This window comes from Trichoderma ghanense (assembly GCF_004382785.1).
Source record: "Trichoderma ghanense strain CCMA-1212 chromosome Unknown scaffold_1, whole genome shotgun sequence".
NCBI lineage: Eukaryota > Fungi > Ascomycota > Sordariomycetes > Hypocreales > Hypocreaceae > Trichoderma > Trichoderma ghanense.
The window spans coordinates 643,742-670,678 of record NW_027395664.1 but is presented as its reverse complement, the minus strand read 5'-3'; the positions used below and the strand labels follow the sequence as shown (position 1 = coordinate 670,678).

Sequence of the window (26,937 nt, the reverse complement as noted above, 5' to 3'; positions counted from 1 at the left end):
CACTTGGTACTTCCTGCTTCCAAGGATATAGCACGAAATGGCCGACGCTGCGATTGCCCCGGCCGTCGAGGACAAGACGGTTGATGTCCCTCCGGCATCCGGCAAGCAGGACATCAACCCGTGGTCCGTCTCTGGAGAGGTCGGCGAGGACGGAAAGGTCAAGGCCATTGACTACCGGAAGCTCATTGACGAGTTCGGCACCAGTCTGATTGACGATGCGCTGCTGGAGCGCTGGGAGAAGGTCACCGGCAGCAAGCCGCATCGATTCATGCGCCGAGGGATTGTGTTCAGCCACAGAGATCTGACGGCGATTCTGGATCGTTACGAGAAGGTGAGGGGAAGCACTGCTGGCTGGGTAATGGCGTGGTTGTTTCTGACGCGGTTTGACAGAATGAGCCATTCTATCTTTACACTGGACGAGGACCCAGCAGCGACAGCATGCACATTGGACACACCCAGGTGTTTGACTTTGTCAAGTATGAGTTTTCATGAGGACGTTGACTTGGGCAAGTGTTCTAATGTGTTGCCGCAGGTGGCTCCAGGATGTGCTTGACGCCCCCCTGATTATCATGTTGACAGATGGTGGGTAATCCTCATTCAGTTGAGACGTTTCCATGATAGGGCTAATTATTATATGTATAGACGAGAAGTTCCTCTTTTCGGAGAAGCGAACAATTGAGGAGGTCATGAGCTACACTCAAACCAACGCAAAGGATATCATCGCGGCTGGATTCGATATGAAGAAGACCTTTATCTTCTCAGACTACGAATTCGTTGGTGGTGCTTTCTACAGGAACATTTCCAGATTCTCAAAAAGAGTTACATTCAACGTGGCCAAGGCCGTATTTGGCTTCGACGGAAGGTGAGTGGTAGTCGGAGAGCTAGCTTCATGCCCAGTGCTGCAATACTCAGAATCTCGACTAACCTCTGCCTTGCAACACTAGCTCCAACATTGGCAAGATTCACTTCCCTAGTATCCAGGGCGCCACAGCCTTTGCCACATCGTTCCCTCACATCTTTGGCGATGACGAGACCAAGTCGGCCAAGATCCCCTGTCTGATCCCTTGCGCCATTGACCAAGACCCCTACTTCCGCTTGACTCGAGACTGCGCCACGAGCCTTCGTTACGCCAAACCCTCGCTGGTGCACATGAGATTCCTGGATGCCCTGCAGGGCCCAGGCTCCAAGATGTCGGCCAGCGACGACACCTCTGCCATCTTCATGAAGGACACGGCCAAGGAGATCAAGAACAAGGTCAACAGATACGCCTTCTCAGGAGGCCGCGAGACTGTTGAGGAGCACCGTGAGAAGGGAGGCAACCCGGATGTTGATGTGTCCTTCCAATATCTGCAGTTCTTCCTGGAAGATGACGAGGTACGGACATGCACCTTCCATGGCGAGGGATTTTCGCTAACAGTATGGGGCATAGGAACTGGCCAAAATCAAGGCCGACTACACAAGCGGAAGCCTTCTCACTGGCGACGTAAGTACTACATATACCCGTACTGACCGCGCTGATGATGCTGACGGGAAGACGAACAGCTCAAGGCGATATGCATTGCGAAACTGCAGGAGTACGTCGGCGCATTCCAGGAGAGGAGAGCCAAGGTGACGGACGAGGTTGTGAAGCAATTCATGGCCGTCCGCCCCCTTGAGTGGCAAGGCAACCCCAAGGTCCCCCGGGCGGACCTCGTCGTGCCGGAGATCAAGGCCGACGAGGCCGCGGCCCCGGCGGAGGGCGGACCCGAGAAGATGACCAAGAACCAGCTGAAGAAGTTGCTCAAGGAGCAGCAGATTGCGGCCAAGAAGGCTGAGAAGGCGAAGCAGAAGGAAGAGGAAGCGGCCAAGGCTGCGGAGGGCAAATAGACGGCGCCGTTGTTGGAGCATATATACCATCAAGAGAAAGAAATACACAACTAGTAAGCTCTCACGTATCGTCTTGTGGCATGAGAATGTTTCGGCAACCCCTGCTGGCTTTCTCCTACGTCGGTCGTCTGTTGACTTGGTACAACATGCATGCATCTAGGGTAGTCTGAAGCGTCGCACGTGAAGGGGCCATTGCTGCATATGTGACAAGTTCTTTCATTGCGTCCATCCTGTAACCGACTTGACTTCACAAAGAAATCACACATGGCTCATCAATATCCGGCTTGGGAAATTCCCCCTTTTGAAGCCAAAGGCCGAGTATTCCTGCAGCATAATCAATCGCTGCTGTTCTCATCACTCCTGAAGATTTGAGTGCTGATTGGAGCCACGTGAGCGGTACGAGCCGGGGCCCTGAGGCCGTCCAGGCCTGAAGCGGCAATATGTGGGGTTTATCTGTATCCCGGGGGAACCTTTGCTATCGCCTGGATAGCACGGAGTTACTGGGTACCTCGGGCAAGCAGCCGGAATCAGGTACCAAGAACAGTCATGCGACATACAGCAATAGGAGACGAGAAGAGTTGAGTCAATGTCCAAGACAAAGGGCGTGCGAGCAATCATTATCCATTTGCAGCATATCCATGTCTCCGTGTATTCCCCTGACAATCGTCGTGATGCTCGCAGTGGCTTGCGGCCATCAAGGGACCCAAACAGTGCCGGGTACGGGATCCGCTAACCGGCGCCAGCCAATCGCCACTAACAGCCGGCCACCCTCATCGCAGCGGTTATCTGTTATCCGGACCCTGCAGCGAGGGGGGCGAGGGGGTGGCTACCGATGCAGCAGTGACAAACGAACTTGAGGCGCCTGGTACCTCGCAGTTATCGGAGCGCTAACAGCAGCAGCGTGACCGGCGACCGTCGACATGCGGTGGATGCGGTTAGGCAAAGGCACGGTTGGCTTGCGTTTTGGAAGAGGTTGGGCTTCTGCCTTGCTCGCATACGTAATGACCGCCAGTTCTCGCAGCCAGCCACGCCCTTTATTAGCCCGACCTCTTTGATCCCCTTTCCTCCTCTTCCATTCCTCCAAACCATTCCATCTTCATCACCTCATCCCATCTCCATCTTCCGTCTGTATCATCGTTTTCATCCCAGCATCAGCACAGTCAAAGCCGTCACCATGCGGTTGTCCACCTCCGCCCTCGTGCTGGGCGCCGCCTCGTCGGCCATGGCCTTCCAGGACCAAAAGGTCCTCGGCGACCCCTCGTCCAACAAGCCGGCGGTCAAGTTCGGCTCCGACTTCGAGTCGCTGGCCTCGTCCCTCAAGGAGTCGTTTGGCGAGCTGACGGCCGACGCAAAGGCGCTCTGGGACGAGGTCGCCCTGCTGGCCCCCGACGCCATGGAGGCCTTCAAGGCCCACGCCAAGGGCCTCAAGCCCAAGAAGCACGACCGCAAGCCCGACAGCGACTGGGACCACGTCGTCAAGGGCGCCGACGTCCAGAAGCTGTGGGTGGAGGACGAGTCGGGCGAGCCGCGCCGGCTGGTCGGTGGCAAGCTGTCCAACTACAGCCTGCGCGCCAAGAAGGTCAATCCCGAGAAGCTCGGCGTCGACAAGGTGAAGCAGTTTAGCGGATACCTTGACGATGATGAGAAGGACAAGCACTTGTTCTACTGTGAGTTCCCTCTGATGATCGACTGTCATTATCCATCGATTGCCAGGCCAATGGCTAATCCAAACCTCTCTTTGCAGGGTTCTTCGAGTCCCGCAACGACCCCAAGAACGACCCCGTCATCCTGTGGCTCAACGGCGGCCCAGGCTGCTCCTCCCTCACCGGTCTCTTCTTCGAGCTCGGACCGGCTTCCATCAACAACAAGGTTGAGGTTGTCCACAACCCTCACGCATGGAACAACAATGCTTCCGTCATCTTTCTCGACCAGCCGGTCAACGTCGGCTACTCATATGGTAGCGGCTCGGTCAGCGACACTGTTGCTGCCGGCAAGGACGTCTACGCCCTCATGACGCTCTTCTTCCACCAGTTCCCCGAGTACTCCCACCAGGACTTCCACATTGCCGGAGAGTCATATGGCGGACACTATGTCCCCACCTTTGCCTCCGAGATCCTGTCCCACAAGGACCGCAACATCAACCTCAAGAGCATCGCCGTCGGCAATGGCTTGACCGATGAGTTCACCCAGTACGCCTACTACCGCCCCATGGCCTGCGGTGAGGGCGGCTACCCTGCCGTGCTGAGCGAGAGCCAGTGCACCGCCATGGACAACGCCCTGCCCCGCTGCCAGAGCCTCATCAAGAACTGCTACGACTCTGAGAGCGCGTGGCTCTGCGTCCCCGCTGCCATCTACTGCAACAACGCCTTCATTGGACCGTACCAGCAGAGCGGCTACAACCCCTACGATATCCGCTCCAAGTGCGAGGACTCTGGCAACCTGTGCTACGAGGGCCTCGGCTACATCTCCGAGTACCTGAACAAGCCTGAGGTCATGGAGGCCCTGGGTGCCGAGGTCTCCAGCTACGAGAGCTGCAACTTCCAGATCAACCGCGACTTCCTGCTCCGTGGTGACTGGATGAAGCCCATCTACCGCCTCGTCCCCGACCTCCTGAAGCAGATCCCCGTCCTCATCTACGCCGGTGACGCCGACTTCATCTGCAACTGGCTCGGCAACAAGGCCTGGGTCACCCAGCTCGAGTGGCAGCACGGCGACAGCTTCCGCTCTGCCGAGGCCAAGGATCTCGTCGTCGGCGACAAGACCTACGGCAACGTCCAGTCCTCGCACAACCTCACCTGGATCCAGGTCTACGGCGCCGGCCACATGACGCCCACGGACGAGCCCGAGGGCAGCATCAACTTTATCAACCGCTGGATCGCCGGCGAGTGGGTCGCCAAATAAAGGGCTGTCATGATGTTAAGATATCCAAAGATTGTATGTATTTTTTTTTTTTTTTTTTGGCTAGTCGCACAGGGAATGATACATGAGCGCGACCTGAATGCTTGACTCTTGTGTTATGGGAATGATTTAGAACAGAATCAATGGTCTTGCGAATATGAACAGATTCTTCTTTGATGGGAACATGATCCCTCTGAATTTGCGTGTTATCTCCCTTGTTCCTCCAATGTAGAGTTGTGGAAAAGAGTTGCTGTGATATGGACGGAGTACGAGCCTTGGTTGATGGTCAAAGGGGTTCATGTCCCAGGACGGTTTTGCATCTCTGCAGATACTTTGACACACCCCTGATGACAGTAGTTGCCTTGCGAGGCATACTACATTACATGTATGATCGGATGCAGATGTATGATCGGATGCAGATGTATGGTACTAGGGGTCAAGAGGTACGTTGCTTTGTCCGCGGAGAACTACGCATTGCATCTTCAAGCTGAAGGGTGCCCACGAGGCCTACTTCCTGGTCCACAGCCTTGGTACGAATATCTATCTACCTAGTATGCAGCATCATGAGGCCTTGCGTTGGCGTTGTACTTCCCGCTCTACTATCCCGACTTGATCAACGGGCAAAATGAAGGGGCTATATGGAATTGACGTCCTTTGACGACGTCGTTTGGCAAAAGGGTTGCCTGCATATAACACTTTGTTGAGTCATCGATTTGGACCTCAGCTTTCGGCTCTGTATGAAACTGATGTCGTAGGCAGTGATGGCGACGAGCGCCTGTCCCTTCTGAAGATTCGGTGCCTCGTGGAGATGGAATATGGGCGGATTGGACTGATATGGTGTTGCTCGACGTCTCCGAGTCACTGCCGCTCTCGATATCATCAGATGGACCAGATACATGTGGCTCAGCCACGACCTGTTCGTGCGTATAGTCCTACATCGAGATAGATATGTGCCATATACTAGACGATGCACTTGTATCCGCTCAGTCGAGGGTAAAGACGGCGCACGTGCCCCGCGTGTTAAGGCGTGCAAGCTCACGAGTCTGAAGAAGGACCGTTGCGGCCGCTAACGTGTTAGTTTGCCTGCATCGTCGGTTAGTGGGAGGAAATGTCCCTGTTATCTTCAGTAGCATCTCCAAGGCATCAAAGGTGAAGGAGATGGATGCTATAGACACCAGGGATACCATGGATTGATAGTAGTAGTATTAGGGCCTGGGAGAACTTCATGTCAGCCGAGGAAGTCCTACGGCTAATGCGCCTTGTTCGTCTCCCGCAGGTCAGCCTGGAGTATCCATCAAAGTCGTATCCGATATATCATGCGGGGAGTCCCGTTTATCACCGGGCGACTGCGGTATAGTCGACAAAATATACCACTGCCAAGGGACGTAGTGGTATCCGTAGTTATCCCAGTGATGCGGCGCTAACAATTGCCTCTTCCCCCCCAACAAAAAAAAGTTTTCCTCTTACTGGAGCGTTTGCGAGAGCTGAAGATAGCCTGTTTGCCGCATCCGGCTCCGCATGGCGGCCACGGGAGAGACGGGGTAGATGCAACCACTCCGTAGTAGGTGCGGCTGGCCGGAGGGCGTTGATGGGCAGCTAGCATTGGCTCGAGAGCTTCGAGAGGGCTTGATCCCCTTTTTCAGGTTTCGGTGTCGCGATGGTTCCTGGAATGAGGGCGTGAGACACCCGAAGCTGTAGGTTATGGGTTGATGCCCCGTAGCAGCCGGTGGAGGCATCCTATATAACGCAGTATCCTGCAATCAGCATGATAATCAACCCATGACAAGGAGAATTGCCGTTTGCGTGCTGTTGAGTTGCAAGCGGCAATATGCTTGTCTCCTGACCATTGCCACCCCCAAGCGGCGAAGAAGAGGCAACGGAGCGGCCCATTACTCGTACAGGCAGGTGAGGTGGTAGTCCTTGTGCAGTAACTTCTTGTAGATGGCATCAACAGCACCTCATGTTCGCATACAATACTGCGGGCACTTGGTACAGTAGCTCCTTAGTACGTACATAGTTCTCGCCGGGTACTTGTTGCAGGGCGGTGGAATGGTGGAAGCAGAGGGCGGCATTTGTTGCATTCTCGTCGTTTCTGGCCTAGAGCCGATATGTTGAGCTTTGGAGTGGAGGTGCAGGGGTGGGACAAGCAGAGACCAGCATCAAAAGCCGGCCAATGAAAATGCCTGACGATTGTCCAAAGAGGGCTGTAAGTCGGGCATGGCTCGCGGTGCATTTGCATGGGCAGATGGACGAAGTTGGAAGACATGCAGCCGGCAAAGAGGCTGCGCCGTTGTCGCGAAATGATGTTGATCCTCGGTCCGTAGTACTATGCAGTTCCTCAAGCTGGAGAGTGAGGCGGACTCCATGCCGTATGATTTCTGGGTGGTTACCGCTCGATCCGCTGCGGCCTGTACGGCTTGTGCGGCCCCTGACGCACGCGGGACCCGGGCGCAGCTTGGATCGCTAGGCGAAGAATCTGCAATCGTGGAGAGACAGAGGCCGGTGCTACTAGCCCAATGACGGGGTCCAGGATGAAGATGGAGATGGAGATGGATTGGAGGTGACGAGAAGAGAGATGGGAGAAGAGAAGAACTTGGAAGTTGAGGTTTGAAGCACCTGAGGTACAAGTTCTGCATCTGCCGTAATCGATAACGGACCTGCAACATGAGAACATTGCTCCTTCCGTAGTGCATGTTCGAGTACCAAACCCTGACCTCAAAATCGTCTTCGACTGGAGGCTCCGACGGTGAGCCTCTTCCGTGATCTCCCTGTTCAGCTCACTGAGGCCATCGAGACGACATCGATCGACGTGCTGGTCCGCGGGCTCCGAAGTGACAGGGATGCGTGCAGCTTTTGAGTTTGGCCCCTGGCTTGCCGAACGGCCGCAACAACAAGAACAAGGACAAGATCAAGGGCGACGGGACGGCAATTCAAGCTCGAATGGAATTGATGCCAACCAGGGGCTAGACGGGTGTGGTGGCTTCTATTTGGCATGCCAAGCTGTATCAGCTCTCGGTGTTATTATTACTATCTTGACGATGCCCGCGAGATGAAGGCGTACGAGTATAAACAGTCCGTCTCCCTCGAGCCGGGCGAGCTTCACCTTGTCCGGCAAGCACTAGACACGATACTATCCCGATTCTCCCTCGACTAATTCGCCGGCCGGTCTTACTGTCCGCCCTTGGAGGATAAAAACAACCAATTGCTTCATGTTTACGAAATAACTGTAACCCCGTCGACTGATACCACTCAAACACGCACAACTGCAGCCGCCCTCGAAGTTACTTTGACGACTCGAGCAAAGGGAAAGTTACTGCACCTCCTCTGCTCGGCAAACCACCAATCAACGGCGAGACGGCCATAACCACCATCTGCATCTGGACAGTTCAGTTGCTCTGTTCCATTCCCATATTTGTGCCCATCGCTTGCATCACTGACATCTTGGTCGACCTCCGTTGACCCGCCTGTGCCCCAACAAATTCGCCAGGCGTGTCGGTTGGCTCTTTTCCTCACCCCTCCCTTGGAACGAGCCTCGGCGCCAGCGGGTATCCAATACATTGCATTTTTTTCTCTTTTCTCTTCTGTTTTGTCTTTTCGCTTTCCATATCTTTGCGACAACGACAATTTGCTTGAGTCCTTGCTTCCCTCTTTGTTGCCCCGATAATACCAGTCTGGCTCTCCCTGCATTGGCCGAAAGACCCTGATTCTATCTGTTTGGGGGGCAAACACAGGATCAAGACTGCCGTGTTTGTTAGCGGATCTACAAAGACTAAGAAAAAGAACCGTGGGAGCTTCCCTGCTTGGACGTCGACTTACAAGCGGCCAAGAGACTCCGAGACAGAGCTTCTCTTTTCACCACCACAACCTCGCATAGCTACCCGTCCACACGTCTCGAGCGGTTTCGTTTCAGTTGGAAAAAAGCATCATATTCAGCAACATCACATCAACCATCAGTCGTTCAGCATGTCTAATATCCAAGTCTGGGGCTCCTTGCCCGATGCCAGTCTCTTCAACTTTCCTCCCGCCAACCCCCCGGCGCCAATCCCGCCTGCACACGTCCCGACCTCGATTCTAAGGCCCTTCAACATCCCGGATAACCTCTATGTATCTGCCCTGGATGCCCGAGTTCCCCTGACCATTGCGGTGGCCTATGCCATCACGGCGAAGCTGCTCAACAAGTACAACAAGGCGCGCAAGAACAAGCCCTGGGGCATCAGCAAGACACGCCCATTCTTCTGCTTTGTGGTCCTGCACAACATCTTCTTGGCCGTCTACTCTGCCTGGACCTTCTGGGGCATGGTGGGCGTCATGAGGAGGAGCTTCGTCAGTCCCTTTGGACCGGGCGGCGTTGCAGCGACTGCCGATGCCTTCTGCCGCCCTCAGGGTCCTCGAGGGCTGGGCAACTCCGTCTACTTCAACGAGACCACTGGCAGCTGGGACACTGCCTCGCCGAGCACCGCCGCGTTGCTGCTCTCCAACAACGGCATGCCCAGCACAACCGAGCCCGGCCGCATGTGGAACGAGGGCCTCAACTACTACGGCTGGATCTTCTACCTGAGCAAGTTCTACGAGGTCCTCGACACCTTCATCATCTTGGCCAAGGGCAAGTACAGCTCGACTCTTCAGACGTACCACCACGCCGGCGCCATGATGTGCATGTGGGCGGGCATGCGGTACATGGCCGTCCCCATCTGGATCTTCTGCCTCTTTAACTCGTTTATCCACTCATTGATGGTAAGTCTCCCTCGTCCCTCAAGACGGCGAACTGAAGTCGAAAGATGATGTCCGCTGCTAATACTAGCTGCCAGTACACCTACTACACTCTCACGGCCTTCTCCATCCGAATCCCTACCTTCATGAAGCGTATGTTGACGAGCATGCAAATCACCCAATTCATCATCGGTGCCTCGTGCGCCATGGTCCACTCCTTCATCACCTACGTCTATCCCATGACCGTCACCCAGGTCGTTACCGAAGAGTCTCCCGCCACTCAGAGTGCGCCGATCGACTACATCATCCCGACGGCCGTCAGCGCACTGGATTCGCTCAAGCAGCTCATCTTTGGAGCTGGCGAGGCCGCCGGTGAAGCTGCGGCGGCTGCCCCCAGCCACAGCAAGACCACCACCGTCACGAGGACATATGATCTTGTGCAGCCCTGCATCCTCACCACCAGCGAGACGTTCGCCATCTGGATCAACGTCGTCTACCTTGCTCCTCTGACGTACCTCTTTGTCAGCTTCTTCATCGCGAGCTATGTGAAGCGTAGCAACGCTGCGCAGAAGCTCAAGGGCCAGGCTGCTCGGGGCATGAGCGACGAGGTGACGCTCGCTGAAAAGGCCGGCTGGGAAGCTGCCCGCAACGTCGAGAGGGAAGTCTATGGCGGCGAGCAGAACGAGGATGGCGCCAGCAACAGCAACTCCGGTCCCAAGAGCAAACGGAGGGCTTAGAAACGCCAACGAAGGCAGGCTGCGAATGCGAAGGGGAAGATTGTTCGTAGAAGGTCGGAAAGGTCTGCACAACGCAACGCGACTTGATTGGTGGGTGTAAGATTTGGGATGATTTACTGATTTATGGGCATGGCAAACAAAGCCGGAAAATGTTTTGAATTGCCCAAGGCACGGCGTTGTATGACTGTTGACCATTCAGGTTGGGGGATTCATGGGTTGACATTTGTATCTGCGAGGATGAAGGGGTGTTATCTCTTTGACTCGTCTTTGTTGGAAAGTCGAAAAGCGAATAGAAGTTGTCTGCCCGAGGTTTCGGGTCAGAAGCGACATGTCGACTTGTATTGCCTACAACTGTGACAAAAGAGTGGACTGCGTAGGAGAGGGGTGAGCTGAAGAAGCTCCTTTCTGTACTTGTAAGAAGGTGACATATTCTCCCCCCCCCCCCTTTCACCTTGGTGTTTCTGAGATTTTGCAAGCGTGCATGCGAGAACGAAGGGCTTAAGAGTTGTGCTGAGCGAAGGACAAGTTGCGTTCTGATACATACATACATACAAGCATTGAAAGAGCAAGTAGATTGAAAAAAAGAGTCAAATTACTGATTGATTGCCTGACACATGGAAGGAAAGGAAAGGATTCCATCAAAGGGGCCCGTGGCTCTCGACACAAAACTGTAATAAGCCCCCCTTTTTTTCACCTGCGTTCTTGACGAATGTGACTTGTCCCTTTTGTACTGCGTCTTGCACGAATGGAAGCATGTTGCATGAATATGAACATGAAGCATCTTGAGAGGAAACAGACGATGAAAGGAGTAGTAATGCTCAGATAATAAAAGAGTAATAATATTGCGAGTTATCCACCATAAATTCAACTGTTGTTATCAAGCGAGGATAGCTAGTTTTCAAATATGATATCATGGGCAGAGTCATTTAGGAGGCATCACACAAGGTGGAACTCAGTTATTGCGTTTGTAGTAAAGATTCAATCATCTGACTGTCCGTCTATAAACTCCATCGCTTCATAAAAGTAGAAAGACGGGAAAGAAGCGGGCTTCATAAGTAGGTTTTCCACCATCGGGGGTATTATAACTTGCCCTCCTTCAACAAACAAGTGCCGTCCCACAAACATTGGGAAACGGGGGAGAAGAAACATCGATTGAAAAATGGACAAGAAAAAGAGATGAAAAGAGGAGTGTAAGAACCCGCTTTAAAGAAAACGCCTGCTTTCCTGCAAGTCTAGTAGTAGTAGTTTCCCGTCTGTAGTCGGTTTGTGTGGGAGCGCCATGCTAGTATTTCCCAGAGAATAGAGGAATAAGGAGGAGGGGATGAAATAAGGGGTAACGAGATGTATAGAGATCTCTGAGTACATGAAGAGAAGAAAAGCAAAGAAAAATCATCAATCTGGTCTAATGGTCTATCGTCATGTTTTGAGTTGCTCGTAACTTCATGTGCTCGCTCTGGGTATCGAAGATGCCGCCCGGCAGTAGTCGGGTAATTAAAAAAGATGTGTGCCTGCCCCTGAGATTGGACTTTGTCCGGCCGTTGTGTATGTGTTGTGCTGCTCCACCGCCAGGAGCCTTCCCTTAAAAGGTGCTCCAGTTCCAGTCTCGCGGCACACTGGCCGGAATCTCGGGGCCTTGGGGCAGGCCAAAGGGGGTGGCTGGTTGGGCGGCAATGGGAGTGGAGGGGACGGTGCGGTGGGCGTCCGAGGAGGCGGAGCTCGAGGCCTGGCTGCCCTCGCGGCTGTGCCACGTCTTGAACTGCTCGAAGCAGTGGTTGCAGGTGCGCGAGGGGACGGCGCGCGGGTTGAAGTTTGCGTTCTGGTCGAGGGGCAGGGCGTAGCTCGAGTGCCAGTCGCAGAAGATGTTGCCACACTTGCGGCAGTGGTGGCGGCGGACAAAGTAGCTGAAGTTGCGTTTGCACGTCGGGTCGTCGCAGATGGTGGACTCGGTGTCGGGCTGGTCGAAGGGGCTTGTTAGCAACGAACACTCGTAGAAGAGACGAGGCGGAGAAGAGACAGAGTCAAAGCATACCTTCCAGTGTTTGCGGGTGGGCGGCTCGGTGACGTCGGGGAAGAGCTCGAGATTCCACTCGCCGTCGATGCTGCTCTTGCCGCTCTCGCTGGCGCGGCGGCCCAGGCGCTGGCCGACGATGCCGCCGAGGCTCATGAAGCCCGTGTTGGAGCGGCGCAGCGTCGTGTCGGACCCCGAGTCGGAGCTCGAGTCGGGCGACCGCGACTTGGCCAGGGGCAGCGACGGGAACTCGTCGTTGGGGCGCAGGACGGCGGGCATGTAGGCTCGCGCATGGCCAGAGTGGTGAGCCGCCTTGGGCGACGAGGGCGTCGAGACGGCGTGGTCGTAGAAGCCGTTGGCGCTGTTGGGCGACAGCTGGGGGCCCGGAGGCAGCTGGAAGGACTGGAAGGACTGGGAGCGGCTGTGGGCGTGAGGCCGTCTGCTGGTGTTTGGCAGAAAGTGCCGGGACTGCTGCTGCGCACCCGGTGCGGTAGGCATGATGAGCTGGGCGGCCATTGTTTCTGTGTGTGTTGTGTGGTGTGTTGCTGCTTCGTGATGTTTGTTTGCCTCGTCGTGCTTCTATACAAGTCCGCCGGATCTTGTGGTTGTTGACGTATGATGACCAAAAAAAAGAAGGGCGGAGGAGTTCGTGCCACGCTGACAGGTGAGTGGCTTGTTGGTGTTGTTTGTGATTCGGTGACGGGGTGAGAGCGATGCGTGTGTGATGAGACCGTAATAATCCCTAGGCTTGCGTCGTACCGCTAATAATGCTGGGTAGGGAAGGACGAGGGAGAAAGACGGTGATGATGAAGAAGAAGAAGATGTTGAGTAGAGAGTCGGGTGTGACGAGTGAGAGTCGGGGTTGTACGAAGAATGTACGAGGTCTGGAGGTAACTGGATAGAAGGATCGAGGGCAGACGAGGATATAAATGCCAGCAGCCCAGAAAGAGAAGGTCGCAGAGCGAGTACCGGCGGGTACTTGGCCGCCGCTTACTTGGCCGGCCGAGTGACTCGGGTCTCGATTCGAGGCGTCGCAACCGCGCACTGGGTCCTCCTTACTCTGTGCCCTTGGGGGATGTTCGGGGTGTGTCGGGGCGTGGCCGGATTGGTGCGATGCGGACAGGGGGCGGACTATCGCAGGGCGGCAATTGGGCCGACGCGGATTGGTGGCGATGCGAGTTCGAGACGGACGAGATGCTGCTGCTACGGAATAGTGCTAACGGTGGTAGTGGTACAGTAGTGCCTGGTATACAAGGCACAGTACTGTATTGTATAGTACTATGGAGGCCGTGGAGGAGCGTGGAGTAGCACTAGAGGGCGGTAGAATGGATGGAATGGGAGACGGAAGAGAACGAGGGCAGGGTTGATGCCGGTAGCGTACTGTGGTGATGCGGGAGTGAGTTCAGTGTTGCGACGGGTTGAGGAGAGAGGCAAATGCTGTGACAGACAGACAGCCATTACAGCCAGCCAGACAGACAGACAGACAGAAGAGACGGCATTGGAGGGAATAACACTGCAACGACTTGGACTTGAGTGAATGATTCCTCCTCGTAATGCTACCGACCTGATGCTCCTTCGTACGGCCTGTGTGTTCCATGCAGCACAGAGAGACTGGAGCTAATGTACATGTACGCAGCTGCGTCAGGTTGCATGGGGGGGCTTTTGGTCCGTTCAGACTTGTCGCGTCTACAGAGTTGACGGGATGGGATGCCTTGCAAAAATAATCGCTGGAGCTGCGTGTAATAATTTGTTCGCTCCCTTGGCGTTCGACTTGTGGTGCGTGGCACGGAACTTTCCTTGGGCTTGTCGAATAGGGTGGGCATGCTATTAACATGCCAACAATCAAGACGATCCTCATCTGAGGCGCCGAAGCTGTGCGTGTTGCCTTTTACTCACTCACACTGTCCAGTCTCAAATGCTGAGTCGTTGCAAGGTCGTACAATAATGGCTGAGAGGCTGCTGTAATACCATCTCGCGTCCAATCCATGACACGTCAATAAAAGACAACCGATGAAGATTTTTTTTGGGATGCATCTCATTCGTCATGGGGGGCCAGGGGTGGCAGGTGCCGTGTTTCCCTTTTTTGCAAGCTGCGGGATCGAGAACAAACAAAGTCGCGACTCCATCAGGCGTTGAAGATTAGCGCGAACTTGATTGATTACCTGTGGTCCCCGCCAGCGCCCGCCCCGTTTCTCTCTCCTTCTTCTCTCCAGAATTCGGTCCAGCCCAGTCCAGTTCAGGTTCAGTGGAAAAAGTCCGTGCCAGCGCCTACGGCCAGCGCGGGCATCTTCCAGCACGCGCCCGCCAAATCTCGCTGGAAAGCGGAGCGCCACACCACCCAACCGCCGAGAACATGAAAGCCAGACGGCTGCAACACCAACTTGACGGGCAGGAAGAAAGAAAGAAAGAAAGAAAGAAAGAAATGGAGATCGTATGGAGAATGGCTCAGCGCCATCGAGGTTGATCTGGTCAAGTCTGGCCGCCGCCGCCATCACCTTTCCCAATCTTGGGTCTTGCTCGGCTTGTCTCTATCAATAGCACACGGTCCGGCGTCAAGCCACCACGAGATGCTGGGTCCGGGTTTGCGTCTTCTCCGTATCCGCCCCGGTTTGCCATGTGCGCTGGCCAGATGCGATGGCTTACGGCAATACAGTACGTTGGATAGGGGTCCTGTGCGAGAATCGGACTGAGACACGGAGGTGTTGAGATGCTGACGGTACGTGCGTGTCGCCTGCTGTACCATTGTGTTGTGCTGTGTCTCTTACGGATGGCTGTTGGCCGGTTCAATCTCAGGCATCTAGATCGGTTGCTGGCACCTGCAATCTCGTCACCGCCTGTGATCACGGACCTACGTACTCTACCTGCACATTAGGGCCCTCGCATTACAGTACATACTCTCCTTCATCATGCCAAGCATGTCCCGGCTGCTCCTCTCCTTGTTGGGCATCAATGCTCAATCTCAACCTCTCTCCGTCTCCCCCGTCTTTTCCCACTCTCCCTCCCCTTGCACTGCTCTCTTTTCTCCATAGCCGCCGCATGAACCGTCTCGGAGATGCCATTCTCTCGGTGCTTTCCTCCTCCCCCCCACCCCCAAAGAAGGGACAGAATAAGACCCTCTGGCACTAGGTAGGCCCACTGGAAAGGTCTGGGCGCGTTGATCGTCGTGCCTGGAGCTCTCCTTGGCCTGCTGTTCCTGGGGCCTGGGCAAGAATCTTGAGAGTTGAGCCTTTTTTTACTTTCTTATTGATTGTCAGTTCGTTGACATGGTTGTCATGCGAGAAATTGCATTGGGGCCATGCGAGTCCGGAGGATGCAGATCCGAGAGTTGTCCGTCTGATGGGTGATGGGCCAGTCGGCATGTAACGACGGTTCGCTTCTTGCTGAACGAAAGAGGTGTCCCTGTGGAATCCAACGAGTTGAGACCTCCTTCTGCTGTGTCTTCTCTATATGACGGTTGACCACAAGGGCTCAGTAAGTGTATACCTAGGTACCGTAACAATTCTCAGTAATTCATCGTAGCCCTGTGTATATTACTGCTGCCTTCCATCTTGGATACCCGAGACATGTATGATTGTTGACTCCGTATTTGCCTCGGCCAGCGTCAACCGCGCCACGGCGATATTCCCATGCTCCCGACAAGCCGTTTCAGAAATTCTACAGCAGACATGGGTGCCCAAGACCTGCATGGTTGTTGCATCTCGTCTGAGAGAAAATGGAGTACCAGGTAGTACTCGTAATGTAATCACCTATTACATTACGAAACAGAACATCACGGAATAGTTCCGATCGTACAGGGACGCCCTCGGTGAGTGAGACAAGATTCGGCTCGGCATCTTCCTCCATCTTCCCATCTTCATCTGAGCCCTTTGGTGTACTAGTACTGTATTACTCGTGTCTCTGGCACTGGAAGGTTGCCTTTGTCAATCCAGACCGAGGCCTCCAGTCAGAGTCAGAGACACGGGCTCACCGCCCTCGCATTACGGGGAAATCCATGCTAATCGGTTGAACAAGTGCGGGCAGTGGCGAAAAATTAATGAAGCTCGAGATTCCAGGTGCGGCTCTGCAGAGATCTGGCGCAAGGTAATCAGGGTTCGAACTTCCGTTGACAGGTCCGAGGCGGCAGTTTTTGTTCTGCCTTCTTAGCGGCTTGCCACCTTGTCAGGTACGAAGGCGGTTTTACCGTATTTGCCGCCAATATACGGAGCAATGCTCCTACTACCGCATACCGGCGCCAAAGCCTTGCCTCTTTTATTCCCACCGTAGTTCTTGGTTATTAATAACGGATAACGGATATGCCAACAGCAGCAGCCAATCCCAGCCAATCGGTTTGTCAAATGTCAAATGTTCAAAGTCCAGTCCTCCAAGCCCCGACCCTCGGTCCGGCCAAAGGCACTTGAACGCGCTAGTGGAATGGACCGAAAAAAAGAGGAACCAGACACCAAAAAAGAATCCACAACAAAAACCATAACAAAAAGAGAGAGAATAGCAGAACCACAGGAAAGGTGTAACGTAACGGAAAAGCCAAGACACTTACTCGCGCAAAATGCTTCTTTTTGTCTTCGAAGAAGCTCACTAGAGCGCACTTGCCACACGGGCATCCCGTGCAGTGGAGATTTGTTAGTGGTAGTGATGCTGCTAAAGTCAGTTGAGGAGCGGGAGAGCTTCCTGTGCTGGTGTTAGTTGGGCAGCTTTGGGGATACTACTGTACTAAGAGTAATGCTAGGAATGGTATCCCGAGGGAAAAAAAAGGCAAAAGGCAGGCGAGTAGTGGCTCAGCGTGGACAAGTGTCTTTTCTCTTATCAGAGTTGAAGGTGTTATCATGTTGTTTTGTGGATGTGGCCGGTGAGATGCGAGCGAGGACTGGGCTTGACGGAAGAGTTATCCTCGCTCACCTTGGTATTAGGTCTGTGGACGCCGTAGTCTCTCCGGGACGTTCTCTCTCCGCGGTCTGCAAGTGTGTACGCACGCATGGAAAATACAAGTTTCGACTCGCCTGCATATGCATGTACATGCAGTCATACCCAGTGCATGCCTTGTTCTTAGAAAGCGATATCCTACTGCAGAGCAAGGCAAGCATATTTTGCGAATATCACTTCCAAGTTGTCCGCGTGCCTCAACGCCACAGAGGGGCTTTGTTCCCGGCGGCCAATCCTTCTCCAGATGAGGATAGTTATCGACAAGCAAAGGCATCTTGGATAGGCCTGTGGGGTTTTGGAGACTCTGCAAGCTGCACTGCAACTGCACTGCAAGCTGCAAGCTGCAGAAAACAGAAGAATACATACAGAACTTGGAACTTGTAAACTGCAGGCGAATCGCCGGTGGGACAGACGGGAGAAGCGGGCGGGACTCTTATTGATCCCCCCCCCCCCCGCCTGGAGAGGCTGTGTGTGGAAGCTTTGTGGGCTTTGGAAGCTTGTTGTTCGATCTTGGTCGTGTTTTTTGCCGTCTGCCGAGTAAATTGCTGCTGCTACGACTCAGTTGCCCCCGAGTAATGGACATTGATCAGCGAACAAACGGTGTGTGTAAGATGGTATGTAATGTTCGGTTTGGACGCCTGTAGGTATGATATACATAGTAGGAGGCAACAACTTAAAATGAGGAAATGCTCCTTTAGCGTGAAATGGGTGCTGTCGTGCGGCGTACGGAACAACCCCCGACATCATCTAAATCACAGTCCAGGTCCAGGGCCACGGCCGCGGGAGAGACACGGAAATCATACTGTATCTAAGATATCTGACGTGTTGTAGTAGGAAACGCTGGCGGCGATGTTTAGCTGCATCTCAGGTGTCAACTCCAAGCCTCTAAACCTCATCCCGCTACTACTTCAAGGTACTTGAGCGGCAAGCTGCGCCAGCCGGAGATACTTGCAGCACACAGTAACAGTACAGTCTACCTAATCATACAAGCCTCTAGAGCAAAAGCCATGTTTTGTGCCAGGCTTGACTCTTTTCCGCTTGGGGGTAAATCGACATTTTCGATGTGCTTCGTTCTTTATCGCTGGGCTGTGATTGGTTGGCTGTACGGTTTTTGGGGGATAATAGGTTTGGAGATTCACATGCCGGACAAGATGCGGGAGGGGTTTTGATTGGTTGGTGTGAAAGGATGTATGTCATTTTCTGGCCACCCGGGGATGCGTTGTCGAATCAGACGGGCTGAGATGGCTGTTGAACTGATGGGATTGACTGAGTGATGGATTGATGATTGAACTTGCCTGGCCTTTTGCCATGCTGTGCCTTAATGAGGAGGAATGAATGAATGAATGAATGAACGAGCGAACGAGAGCGGACCGAGAGTTGAGGGGCGGTTGATTTCCTCCGTTGATTCGTTCGTTGTTAGGTGCTGTATTATCCCGCAATGTACTGTAGCACTTGCAGCGCGGAGGAGGGGGGCATCTGCGAGGTCGACTGGAGAGGGCTGCTCAAAAATCGCATGCATATTGTCTGCATGTCGTTGCTGCAAGATGGGCAAATGGGCAAATGGGCTTTGATCTACACCCCCCCCCCCCCTCTTTCTACTATTTTGCATTTCAAAAGGTGTTGCTTCTTGACGAGCATTTTCCTGATTTTTGGCTTCTTGTGTGTTGTGTGTGTGTTGGTCCGTCTTCACCGCTCAGCTTGCATACAATACTCACACACACACACCGGCGCAGCATTTCATAACAAGTTACGCTTGTTTACTGCATTTGCGGGCGTCCTGCGAGACGTCATTCGGGCCCCCCTTTTTTTTTTTTTTTTCCTTCTGCTGCGTTGTAGAGAGTTCTTGTTGGTTCGTTTACTCTGGTGTCTGTGTATCGTGATGGAGAGTGTTCTATGATTTCATGTGATTGACAGAATGTAAACGCATGGGTCCCTGATATGCTTGATCAACACAGCCCGGGCCTCGCGCCTGAAGTCATAATTTCTGGGGGGCGAGGGGTCCTTGATGGTTTCGAGTCAGTTTTGAGATCGATCGGTGACTTTGGGAATGTGCGGAGAAGTACAGTATCGTCTCTTCACCGATGCGGTCAGGATTGGATGCTAATCATGTAAACTTGATGATTGCTCTGATCTGGCCCGTTGGATGTCATGGGGCAAGGTGAAAACACTGGGGACATTGTTCATCTTGGTGATGTGCATTCCACATGGCGATGATCGTTTGTTACATTGTTGACGGTGCGTTTACGTAGCTGACGACATCCTCCCAGCACGATCAAATGCCCCTTACATTTCGGTTCCAACGGTTCAAGCAACATCAGCGTGCCTTGCATCAGTCCAGCTCCCATCTCCCACTCTTGCCCCCGTCCTTGAGCACAACCCGCAGCCCCTCGACCCTCATCCCCTTGTCCACAGCCTTGCACATATCGTACACCGTCAAGGCCGCCGATGACGCCGCCGTCAGCGCCTCCATCTCGACCCCCGTCTTGCCGTCGCACGTCACCGTCGCCCGGATCTCGATCCGCCGGCTCCCCGCGACCACGGCCAGGTCGACGCTGACGCGCGAGATGGCGATCGGGTGGCACAGCGGGATCAGGTCCGACGTCCGCTTGGCCGCCATGATGCCCGCGATGCGGGCCACGCCCAGCACGTCGCCCTTCTTCATCTGGTTGTCCTGGATGAGCCTGATGGCCGTGTCGCTGGAAAAGTGCACTGCGCAGGCGGCCGTGGCCACGCGCGACGTCACTTGCTTTTCTGCAATGTTGACCATGTGTGCTGAGCCTGACTCGGATACGTGCGTGAGGCGTGGCTTCTTTGCAACTCCATCCTCCGTGTCGTTTTCACCAAGGCGTATCTTGATTTCGTCTTCATCCCCCTTGTTGTTTCTCCAAACGCGTGTGGTAGACAGCTGCCGCAGTTGCTGAATCTGTCGTTGTCCCGAATGGCCAAAGGAAGCTGCTGATGGTAGGCCGAAAGGCGATGCAGCACGGCTGATGAGCTGCTGCACTCTAGGCGGCATCGCGGTGAATGACGGCGGAGCAGGATCTATCATGTCCTACTTAGCGTATGAACCGCGAAGGTATTTCAAAGGCTCGTGATGCTTGGCGTATGAGTTATCGTACAATCGCATTCGCCTTTTGCTAGACGCCACCCGGATTGCCCACCGACGTAGAGCAAAGACAAGGCATCCGTTCGTTCGTGCCTTGTCTCCAAAGAATGTCATGCAGCTTTTACCCACCTATCAGAATCATCGGCCGGTTCTTCATGTGCTCCAGCTCTCCAATGCCGGCGTGCTTTGCCTTCTTCCTCTTCACTGCCATTCCGATCACGTCAAGGAGCTCAGCTTCGTTTGGTGCCACGCCAAGGGGTAGGTCAGTGCCGGTGAGGCCTTGCCGACGGTTCATCTCAATCTGCTTCATGGCCTCGAACGCCTCTTCGTCGATTGGTTCTCCGCTGTTGGACTTCCTAAGTATGTCCCGCAGGGATACCTCGGCGTTTCCAAAGAGGCACACCTTGAGGTTTCCATCGCTCGTGATCCGAAGTCGGTTGCAGGTGCCGCAAAAGTTGTGCGTCATGCTCGTGATGAAACCGAGGCGGCCTACAAAGCCGGGCACCTTCCAGGTCTTGCTTGTGTCATTCTTCTCGTCCTGCACTTTGTGCAAGTCGGGATGCTCGGCCCGAATTACGTCCAGCATCTCGTCGTACGAAAACATCTTCCCCTTGTTCCACTTGTTGCCGTCAAAGGGCATGTACTCAATGAAGCGCACTTCGAGATCCTTCTCACGGGTCAACTCGACAAAGGGAAGGATCTCTCTGTCGTTCATACCTCGCATCACAACGCAGTTAATCTTCAGCTTGACTCCGGCGCCCAGCGAGTTGAGTTCCAGGATACGGTCGATGCTTTTCTGGACGGCATCGAACCCTTTTCTCCTCGTCATGATCTGAAATTGCCAAGGGTCCAGGGTGTCGAGGCTGAGATTCACACCGGTGAGCCCCGACTCAATCATGCTATCCAGTTTCCGATGTAACGAAATCCCGTTGGTGGTTATGCAAAGTTCCCGGAGCCCGTATGGGCGCAGAGCGCCCAGCTGTTGCATGAGAGGCACGATATCTCGCCTCACCGTGGGCTCCCCTCCTGTGAGGCGAATTTTGGACACACCCTGCGATACGAAGACGGACGACAGGAGAACGATCTCAGGGCTGGTGAGGAGGCTCTTGTCAGGGGACAACGGAACCCCCTCTTCGGGCATGCAGTACAGACAGCGCAGGTTGCATCTTTCAGTGACGGAGATGCGCAGATAATCATGCTGTCGGTGAAACGTGTCCGTCAAGAAGTCTGAGAACGGCTTGGCATCGCGGATGCGTTCCCGGCGCGATATGACGCTTGGAGGCGGAGGAATTGTGTGAGCTGGCTGGGGCTCTGGACGTTCCGCAGCCGCCGAGCTTGACGCAACATGCCTTGTGAAGACGAGCGTGCCAGTAGACGGTCGTGGAGCTGAGACACTTGAGGGCGGTCGAGCCGCAAGACGTCGAATGGACCGCGCCTTGCTCAGAGCTGATGCCATGGCGTAGCGAGACATGTGAAAATAGCTGAGAGGCGGAAGGCCGGAGCTGGTGGCGAACCAGCCACAGGGGATGATAGTGGGCGTATAGGAAAGCCTGGTATATAGATGCGGACTGTATGTATAGCTATTCTCTTGTCATGTTGCTGCAGGCTGGACTAAACAGAGGACGCAATTGACTGCAACTGCAGGCAAGGTCCTGGATAGAAGAGAGGCAGACGGAGCGAAGCTGAGCTGAGAGCAAGCTGCTGGCAGGTGCTTATCCAAGGTAGTTGAAGCAGGATCGCTCTTGAAGTGGTCGCAGCCGGGATATTAGAAGGCGTTGACGGGGTCAGAGCTGCAGCATCATGCCATAAGGAGGAGGACAGGCAAAGTGTTGTTTTCCCAAGCCTGGTGATGGAGATGTGAAAGGAAGATTCGCCTCTGTGATAATGCAGCCGTGAACGATAGAGCTGAGGGTCGAGTGCTGACATATGCAGCTGCGTTCAGCCGCCAAAGACGCCCAGATGAGGGGAACGGGCTACAGGCCACGTTTTAGCGCACATGGCGGGCGCTGGCGGCAAGCCTTCAGCGTGCTTGCAGAAGCTCCAGCAGCTGCTCAAGCGCCCGGAGCTGCGTTGTGGATGTGTGTGTACCTTGGAGCTTGGGCAAAGCCGGGCGTTGCGGCAGGTACCGGCGTGATCACGAAGCATCCACATTCCAAACCTCATCCCGCGTCCACGCGCTCTTTCATTCATCCACGAATAAAACCATCTTGCGATTTTTGTTATAGAAACGCAGTTGTACCTCTGCATGGGAACCTCACGGCAAGAGAATCCTGTGGAACTGATACAGCCAAAACAGTATATCAGCATATCCTCAAGGTGGACACCTTGCCGCTCGCTGGGATCTCTTGCTCCGAGGAGAAGAAAAATCAACCGTCATCAGACTGGGCCTCTATCAGTTTGGCAATAGCTCCGCAAAGTTGCAGGCAGAAGGTGTTGGAGAGGAGATTTAGGATTCACCGAGATACGAGATTATTGCCGAGCACCTACTCACGATAACGAGCATCCAACATCGAGGCTGGAAAGGACGCAGCCAGTGTCGTTTTTGCACTTCCAGGATATTGTCCGACGACTCCACCAGGGGATTTTTGCGGCATCACAACAGCCTTGATGCTTTCATCTGCAGCTCTGGACTGTATGTAAGCATTCCCGCAATACTGCCTCTACTCAAAGAAACTTCTAACCGTCGGACATCACAGCGTCGCCTCATTGCAGGCCGAGTCCGGATGGCCGCTTCGTTGCGACCCTCAGACACTCTGAGCTCGTTGTCCGCTCAACTGAGACCCTAGAAGTCACAAATGCTGTGAGGCTGCCCTCTGGCTCTGGCTCTGGCTCTCCACCTGCCTCTTCAGCTGCAAGCAGCTCGACAAGTCTGTCGCCGCTGCTATGGGCTCCGTCGTCCTCCAAGGTCCTCATCTGCTCTGCTGACCAACTGGACGTGTTTGGAGCGACCCACCATCCTGAGTTTCATGCAACAGTTCGCAATTACACTTCTCTTACCGGTGGCAAGCCTTCTCTTATCCAGTTTGGGGCCCGGGATACGGAGCTCCTCATCTGGTCCGCGTCTGGCTTGAAGCTGGTAGTCGTCGATGTGTGTGGCCCTGGCGTCGTGGAAATTGCAAGCCCCAAGTTCCACCAAGCCACGTCTGCGGCACGAGGCCTAGCTGTTCGTCCGGAAACGGGCCATCTGGCATTGCTGTCTCGCTCGGGCGGCAGGGATATCCTGAGCCTCCATAATCCGGTTGATCGACAAGTGCTCAGGTCTTGGTATCCAGATACGCTCGATGCTCAGGGCATCTCCTGGACCCCTGATGGCAAGTGGCTTCTGCTCTGGGAGTCGGCTGTTCAGGGCCATCGGCTGCTCATCCACACGCCTGATGGGCAGCATTTTCGTACCATTACGGCTTCCAACCTGTTGAAGGGCCCAGATGCAGAGCTCGAATTGGGTATCAGAATATGTCAGTTGAGCCCAAATGCGGAGATGTGTGCCATTGGAGATCATAGCAGGGATGTATGTATTCTGCAAACACATTCATGGAGGGCACGAATGAGGCTATCTCATCCTGCCACCATTGTACCGAAAGATACTCTTCAGGTGAGCCATGAACGCAGCGCGCCTATGAGTTCTTCTGAGATGCTAACTCATCTCAGGTATGGCAAGAGAAGATTGAAATGGAATCTCTACAAGCTCGAGCCAGCCACACTTTTCTCAAGGCCTCGCAGATTTTGTCACCCCCCGGATCTGCCACTGATGTTCAGTCTGCGGCGGAAACCAAGGCCGGCTGCTCAATGGCCGCCTTTGACGCATCCTCGACCCTCTTGGCAACCCGATTGGACGACTCGCCGTGCACTCTGTGGATCTGGGATATCGTAGCCGCCGAGCTTCGAGCCGTCCTCATCTTTCACTCCACCGTTTCCTTCCAGTGGCATGCAAGCTCCCGCGAGCTCCTTCTCATCACTTCGCAGGATCCGGCGCAGCATGGTGTGTCCTTTATATGGGATCCTCTGTCCGATGGACCGACGCCGCTTGTGCCAGAAGATCATTTGCCTACTGGTAGAGCGGTGGGAAAAGCACAGGTGGCATGGATCAACCGCGAGACCGAATCGCCCGTCTTGTTTGTCTCTGATGCGGAGCACTACCTTTTGCTGTCTCCGTCCAATAATGCTGGGCGGGGTGCAAATCCCTGGCAGGCTGCTGTGGATTCAAGTGGTAGCGAGATGGCACTTGACAGCCCAACATCAGCTCGCTTTGCGCTGGACGAAGGAGATGGAGCCTCAGTCGTGGACGATACCTTTTCCTTTAGGAATGCTTGAGCAACGATGACCCTCGAGATGCAAATCCCCGCCGCCGCTCACGGAAGCCATTGGACGGCAAACGAGCAATCGGCGCATCCGCCATTGGCAAGCAAATTGAGATACATGGAAACAAGGCGTTGCGTGTGCAGTCCAAGCTGCCAGGCCCTGGTTGGCCGAGTTGTTGCGCTTTGGCGGCCATGAGGGCCAATAAAGACCTTGCAAGGATCGTTGATGCAAGGGATACTCTGTGCATCCATGGCGGAGAGACTGTGGTAATGAAGCACCTTCAAAGTCGTGTCTTGCTACCAAGGGGTTTGGTGGCTATGGGACCGGTCCCGAACAAGCCACTCAGAAAATGTCTGACGGAAGGGGAGCTGGATGTCCTTCTAAGAGGCCGAGGTGTATGACGATCTTCAATCGAGGATCGCTTTCCAACGGCGATAACCGAGCAGCCTACTCTCATAACGTCAACTACGTGACGGCTGGAGCCAAGGATTCCCATAGACGAGTGCAGCAGCCTCACATCACACAAGCATCTTACATATCTCTTTCGAGTCCCACTCCCGCGGCTATTGTTCCTGCACGAGATCGCTGCCAAGGTGGGACGATCCGCAGTGTCTCACGACGGTCACGAGCCATGATCGATGTAAATGCTCCGCGTTGTGAGCTTATTGTAGTCCATGGTATCTCTAGACCCATGTCTCTTTTCTGGCCCGTGGCCGTCTTAGCCCATGGCATCTGTACGCACTTGAGCGCCGTTATTTGAGACAGAGGCTGAAGCTTGACATTCATGGACCAGACTACCGCGTCGGAGTGCTAGGACAGTTTGCGGCCACTTTGCCAGTTCCATGGCAATCATATAGAGCATAGGGGTCCGGCGAGGTTAAGCTGGTGCCTGGACGGAGAGAGCGAAAGAGAGGCAGCTAGCCTGGTGCTTGAGCAAACATTTGCCAGCGGCTTGCTCCGGTTTAAGATCTAAAGAGAGTCTGACTGAACGTCCTTACCGCGGTATTGCCAGAGGCTTTCATGCATAGGTGATATTGCTGTCTATATAAACTCGCCGTTTCTGCTCCAAAAGAGACATAGCTCGACATCTCTTCACTTCGCCCCCCTTACTGAGGACTTATACGGGGTATCTATACCGTTTCTCGTCATGTCCAACAGGCACATTTTCCCTACTTCGCTCAAAGATGTCCAACCAGGCGATAAGACTGGGGAATATCACATCACCTTTTGCAACGTAAGTCATGAAGCAGAGCGCTCTTCCATCTTCTCTTCCATGGCCTGAAAGTTGACAGTCTCCTCACATCGTGGACAGTTGCCGTTCAATACAACTTGGCAAGAGATGAAAGACTGGATCTCAGCATCTTGCCCCGTCGATTACATTGAGGTATTTCCCACCAGCTGCTCGGGATGGCTTCGTGTCAAGGGGAAAGACGACTTTGAGAAAGCACTGGGTAAGTCCACCCAAATCAGGATCAAGTTCACTCATCTTTATGTAGCTTGATTTCGATGGTTGTTAGTGCTGACTATTATCGCCCTTAGCACACTTGCGAAACGAACGCTTCAAGGACCGATTTCTGCTCTTCGACAGCCGGAACGAAACTGAAAGTATCAAGATCAAGTTTAAAGAGACCAGTCCGAAGCCGAAGCATGCGAGGAGGAAACGCTCGCCTCGGGGGAGTCGGGGTCAGAAAGGGCCAGGCGAGAGCCTCATGCCAACCGACTATCGCGCCCATACTCCTCCTCATGATCACGCGTGGAGTCAATCCGATCACGTCCATGCGGCTGAAGCCGCGAAAAGGTGGGCATACGAGGAGTGTCTCACCCTTGCCACTCTCATGTATAACTCGAGCCTGCGGAGCACTTGGCAAATGCAGTATCCTGTGTCTGCCTTTCCGTACTATCAGCCGGAATACTATAATGGCATGGGCATGGACTACTGCGGCAATCCTTATTCTCCCTACTCGTTTGGTGGGAGCCCGGCGGTTTATCCCACGCAGGTGGGTTCGGGGTCTGTCATGCCAAAATGTTTCGATAATAACATGTATGCCTGACGTCCCAGAGAGCTGGTTAAATCATCGTGACAGGCGAGGGCGGGAATGGAGATATAGAGAGGCTCGAGTAGGGGCTTAGGGTGAAGAATTTGCGGAAGATCTATCGTAATTCTATCTGGGATGGTAGTCTTTTTACCCTTTTTTCTCCTCTAAACTTCTTTCTGTCCGTGGGTTGTCTGCCTGACACGCGTCAAGTGAGGGGACTCTATCGTCTTTTTCAGAGGCTGAAGAGGCGTGGAACCCTTTCGGATTTCAGCGCAAGTCTTCCTCTCTCTTAACTCCATGACCTTGTTGTTCGTCGTCTGCTTTGAACGGAGCACGCTGTGTCAATGTGCCTTGCTCATT

General features: G+C 54.1%; 8 protein-coding genes across 8 annotated transcripts; 5 read left to right on the top strand and 3 right to left on the bottom strand.

Annotated features, from left to right (window-relative positions):
• Nucleotides 1-37: 37 nt before the first annotated feature.
• On the top strand, nt 38-1,866 carry CCMA1212_001586 (Tryptophan-tRNA ligase; the record flags this gene model as incomplete). Its single annotated transcript, XM_073699007.1, has 7 exons — nt 38-331; nt 391-476; nt 533-582; nt 643-862; nt 945-1,374; nt 1,430-1,483; nt 1,543-1,866. 7 exons carry the CDS (start codon nt 38-40, stop codon nt 1,864-1,866), a joined length of 1,458 nt encoding a protein of 485 aa, XP_073562650.1.
• A 920-nt stretch (nt 1,867-2,786) lies between these two features.
• On the top strand, nt 2,787-4,767 carry CCMA1212_001585 (Carboxypeptidase Y-like protein; the record flags this gene model as incomplete). The annotated part of the gene is made up of 3 exons (XM_073699006.1): nt 2,787-2,791; nt 3,022-3,533; nt 3,611-4,767. 3 exons carry the CDS (start codon nt 2,787-2,789, stop codon nt 4,765-4,767), a joined length of 1,674 nt encoding a protein of 557 aa, XP_073562652.1.
• A 3,560-nt stretch (nt 4,768-8,327) lies between these two features.
• On the top strand, nt 8,328-10,211 carry CCMA1212_001583 (uncharacterized protein; the record flags this gene model as incomplete). The annotated part of the gene is made up of 2 exons (XM_073699005.1): nt 8,328-9,498; nt 9,573-10,211. Exons 1-2 carry the CDS (start codon nt 8,728-8,730, stop codon nt 10,209-10,211), a joined length of 1,410 nt encoding a protein of 469 aa, XP_073562647.1. The 5' UTR covers nt 8,328-8,727.
• A 1,579-nt stretch (nt 10,212-11,790) lies between these two features.
• On the bottom strand, nt 11,791-12,735 carry CCMA1212_001582 (uncharacterized protein; the record flags this gene model as incomplete). Its single annotated transcript, XM_073699004.1, has 2 exons — nt 11,791-12,165; nt 12,241-12,735. 2 exons carry the CDS (start codon nt 12,733-12,735, stop codon nt 11,791-11,793), a joined length of 870 nt encoding a protein of 289 aa, XP_073562646.1.
• Nucleotides 12,736-16,556: 3,821 nt separating this feature from the next.
• Nucleotides 16,557-16,817, bottom strand: CCMA1212_001581 (uncharacterized protein; the record flags this gene model as incomplete). Its single annotated transcript, XM_073699003.1, has 1 exon — nt 16,557-16,817. The coding sequence occupies one exon, from the start codon at nt 16,815-16,817 to the stop codon at nt 16,557-16,559; it is 261 nt and encodes an 86-aa protein (XP_073562649.1).
• Nucleotides 16,818-19,465: 2,648 nt separating this feature from the next.
• Nucleotides 19,466-21,698, bottom strand: CCMA1212_001580 (Molybdenum cofactor biosynthesis protein 1; the record flags this gene model as incomplete). Its single annotated transcript, XM_073699002.1, has 2 exons — nt 19,466-20,178; nt 20,372-21,698. The coding sequence occupies 2 exons, from the start codon at nt 21,696-21,698 to the stop codon at nt 19,466-19,468; spliced, it is 2,040 nt and encodes a 679-aa protein (XP_073562648.1).
• Nucleotides 21,699-22,849: 1,151 nt separating this feature from the next.
• Nucleotides 22,850-24,553, top strand: CCMA1212_001579 (WD repeat-containing protein WRAP73; the record flags this gene model as incomplete). Its single annotated transcript, XM_073699001.1, has 3 exons — nt 22,850-22,878; nt 22,955-23,834; nt 23,891-24,553. 3 exons carry the CDS (start codon nt 22,850-22,852, stop codon nt 24,551-24,553), a joined length of 1,572 nt encoding a protein of 523 aa, XP_073561920.1.
• A 1,135-nt stretch (nt 24,554-25,688) lies between these two features.
• On the top strand, nt 25,689-26,612 carry CCMA1212_001578 (uncharacterized protein; the record flags this gene model as incomplete). Its single annotated transcript, XM_073699000.1, has 4 exons — nt 25,689-25,775; nt 25,854-25,992; nt 26,081-26,542; nt 26,605-26,612. 4 exons carry the CDS (start codon nt 25,689-25,691, stop codon nt 26,610-26,612), a joined length of 696 nt encoding a protein of 231 aa, XP_073562639.1.
• Nucleotides 26,613-26,937: the final 325 nt, after the last annotated feature.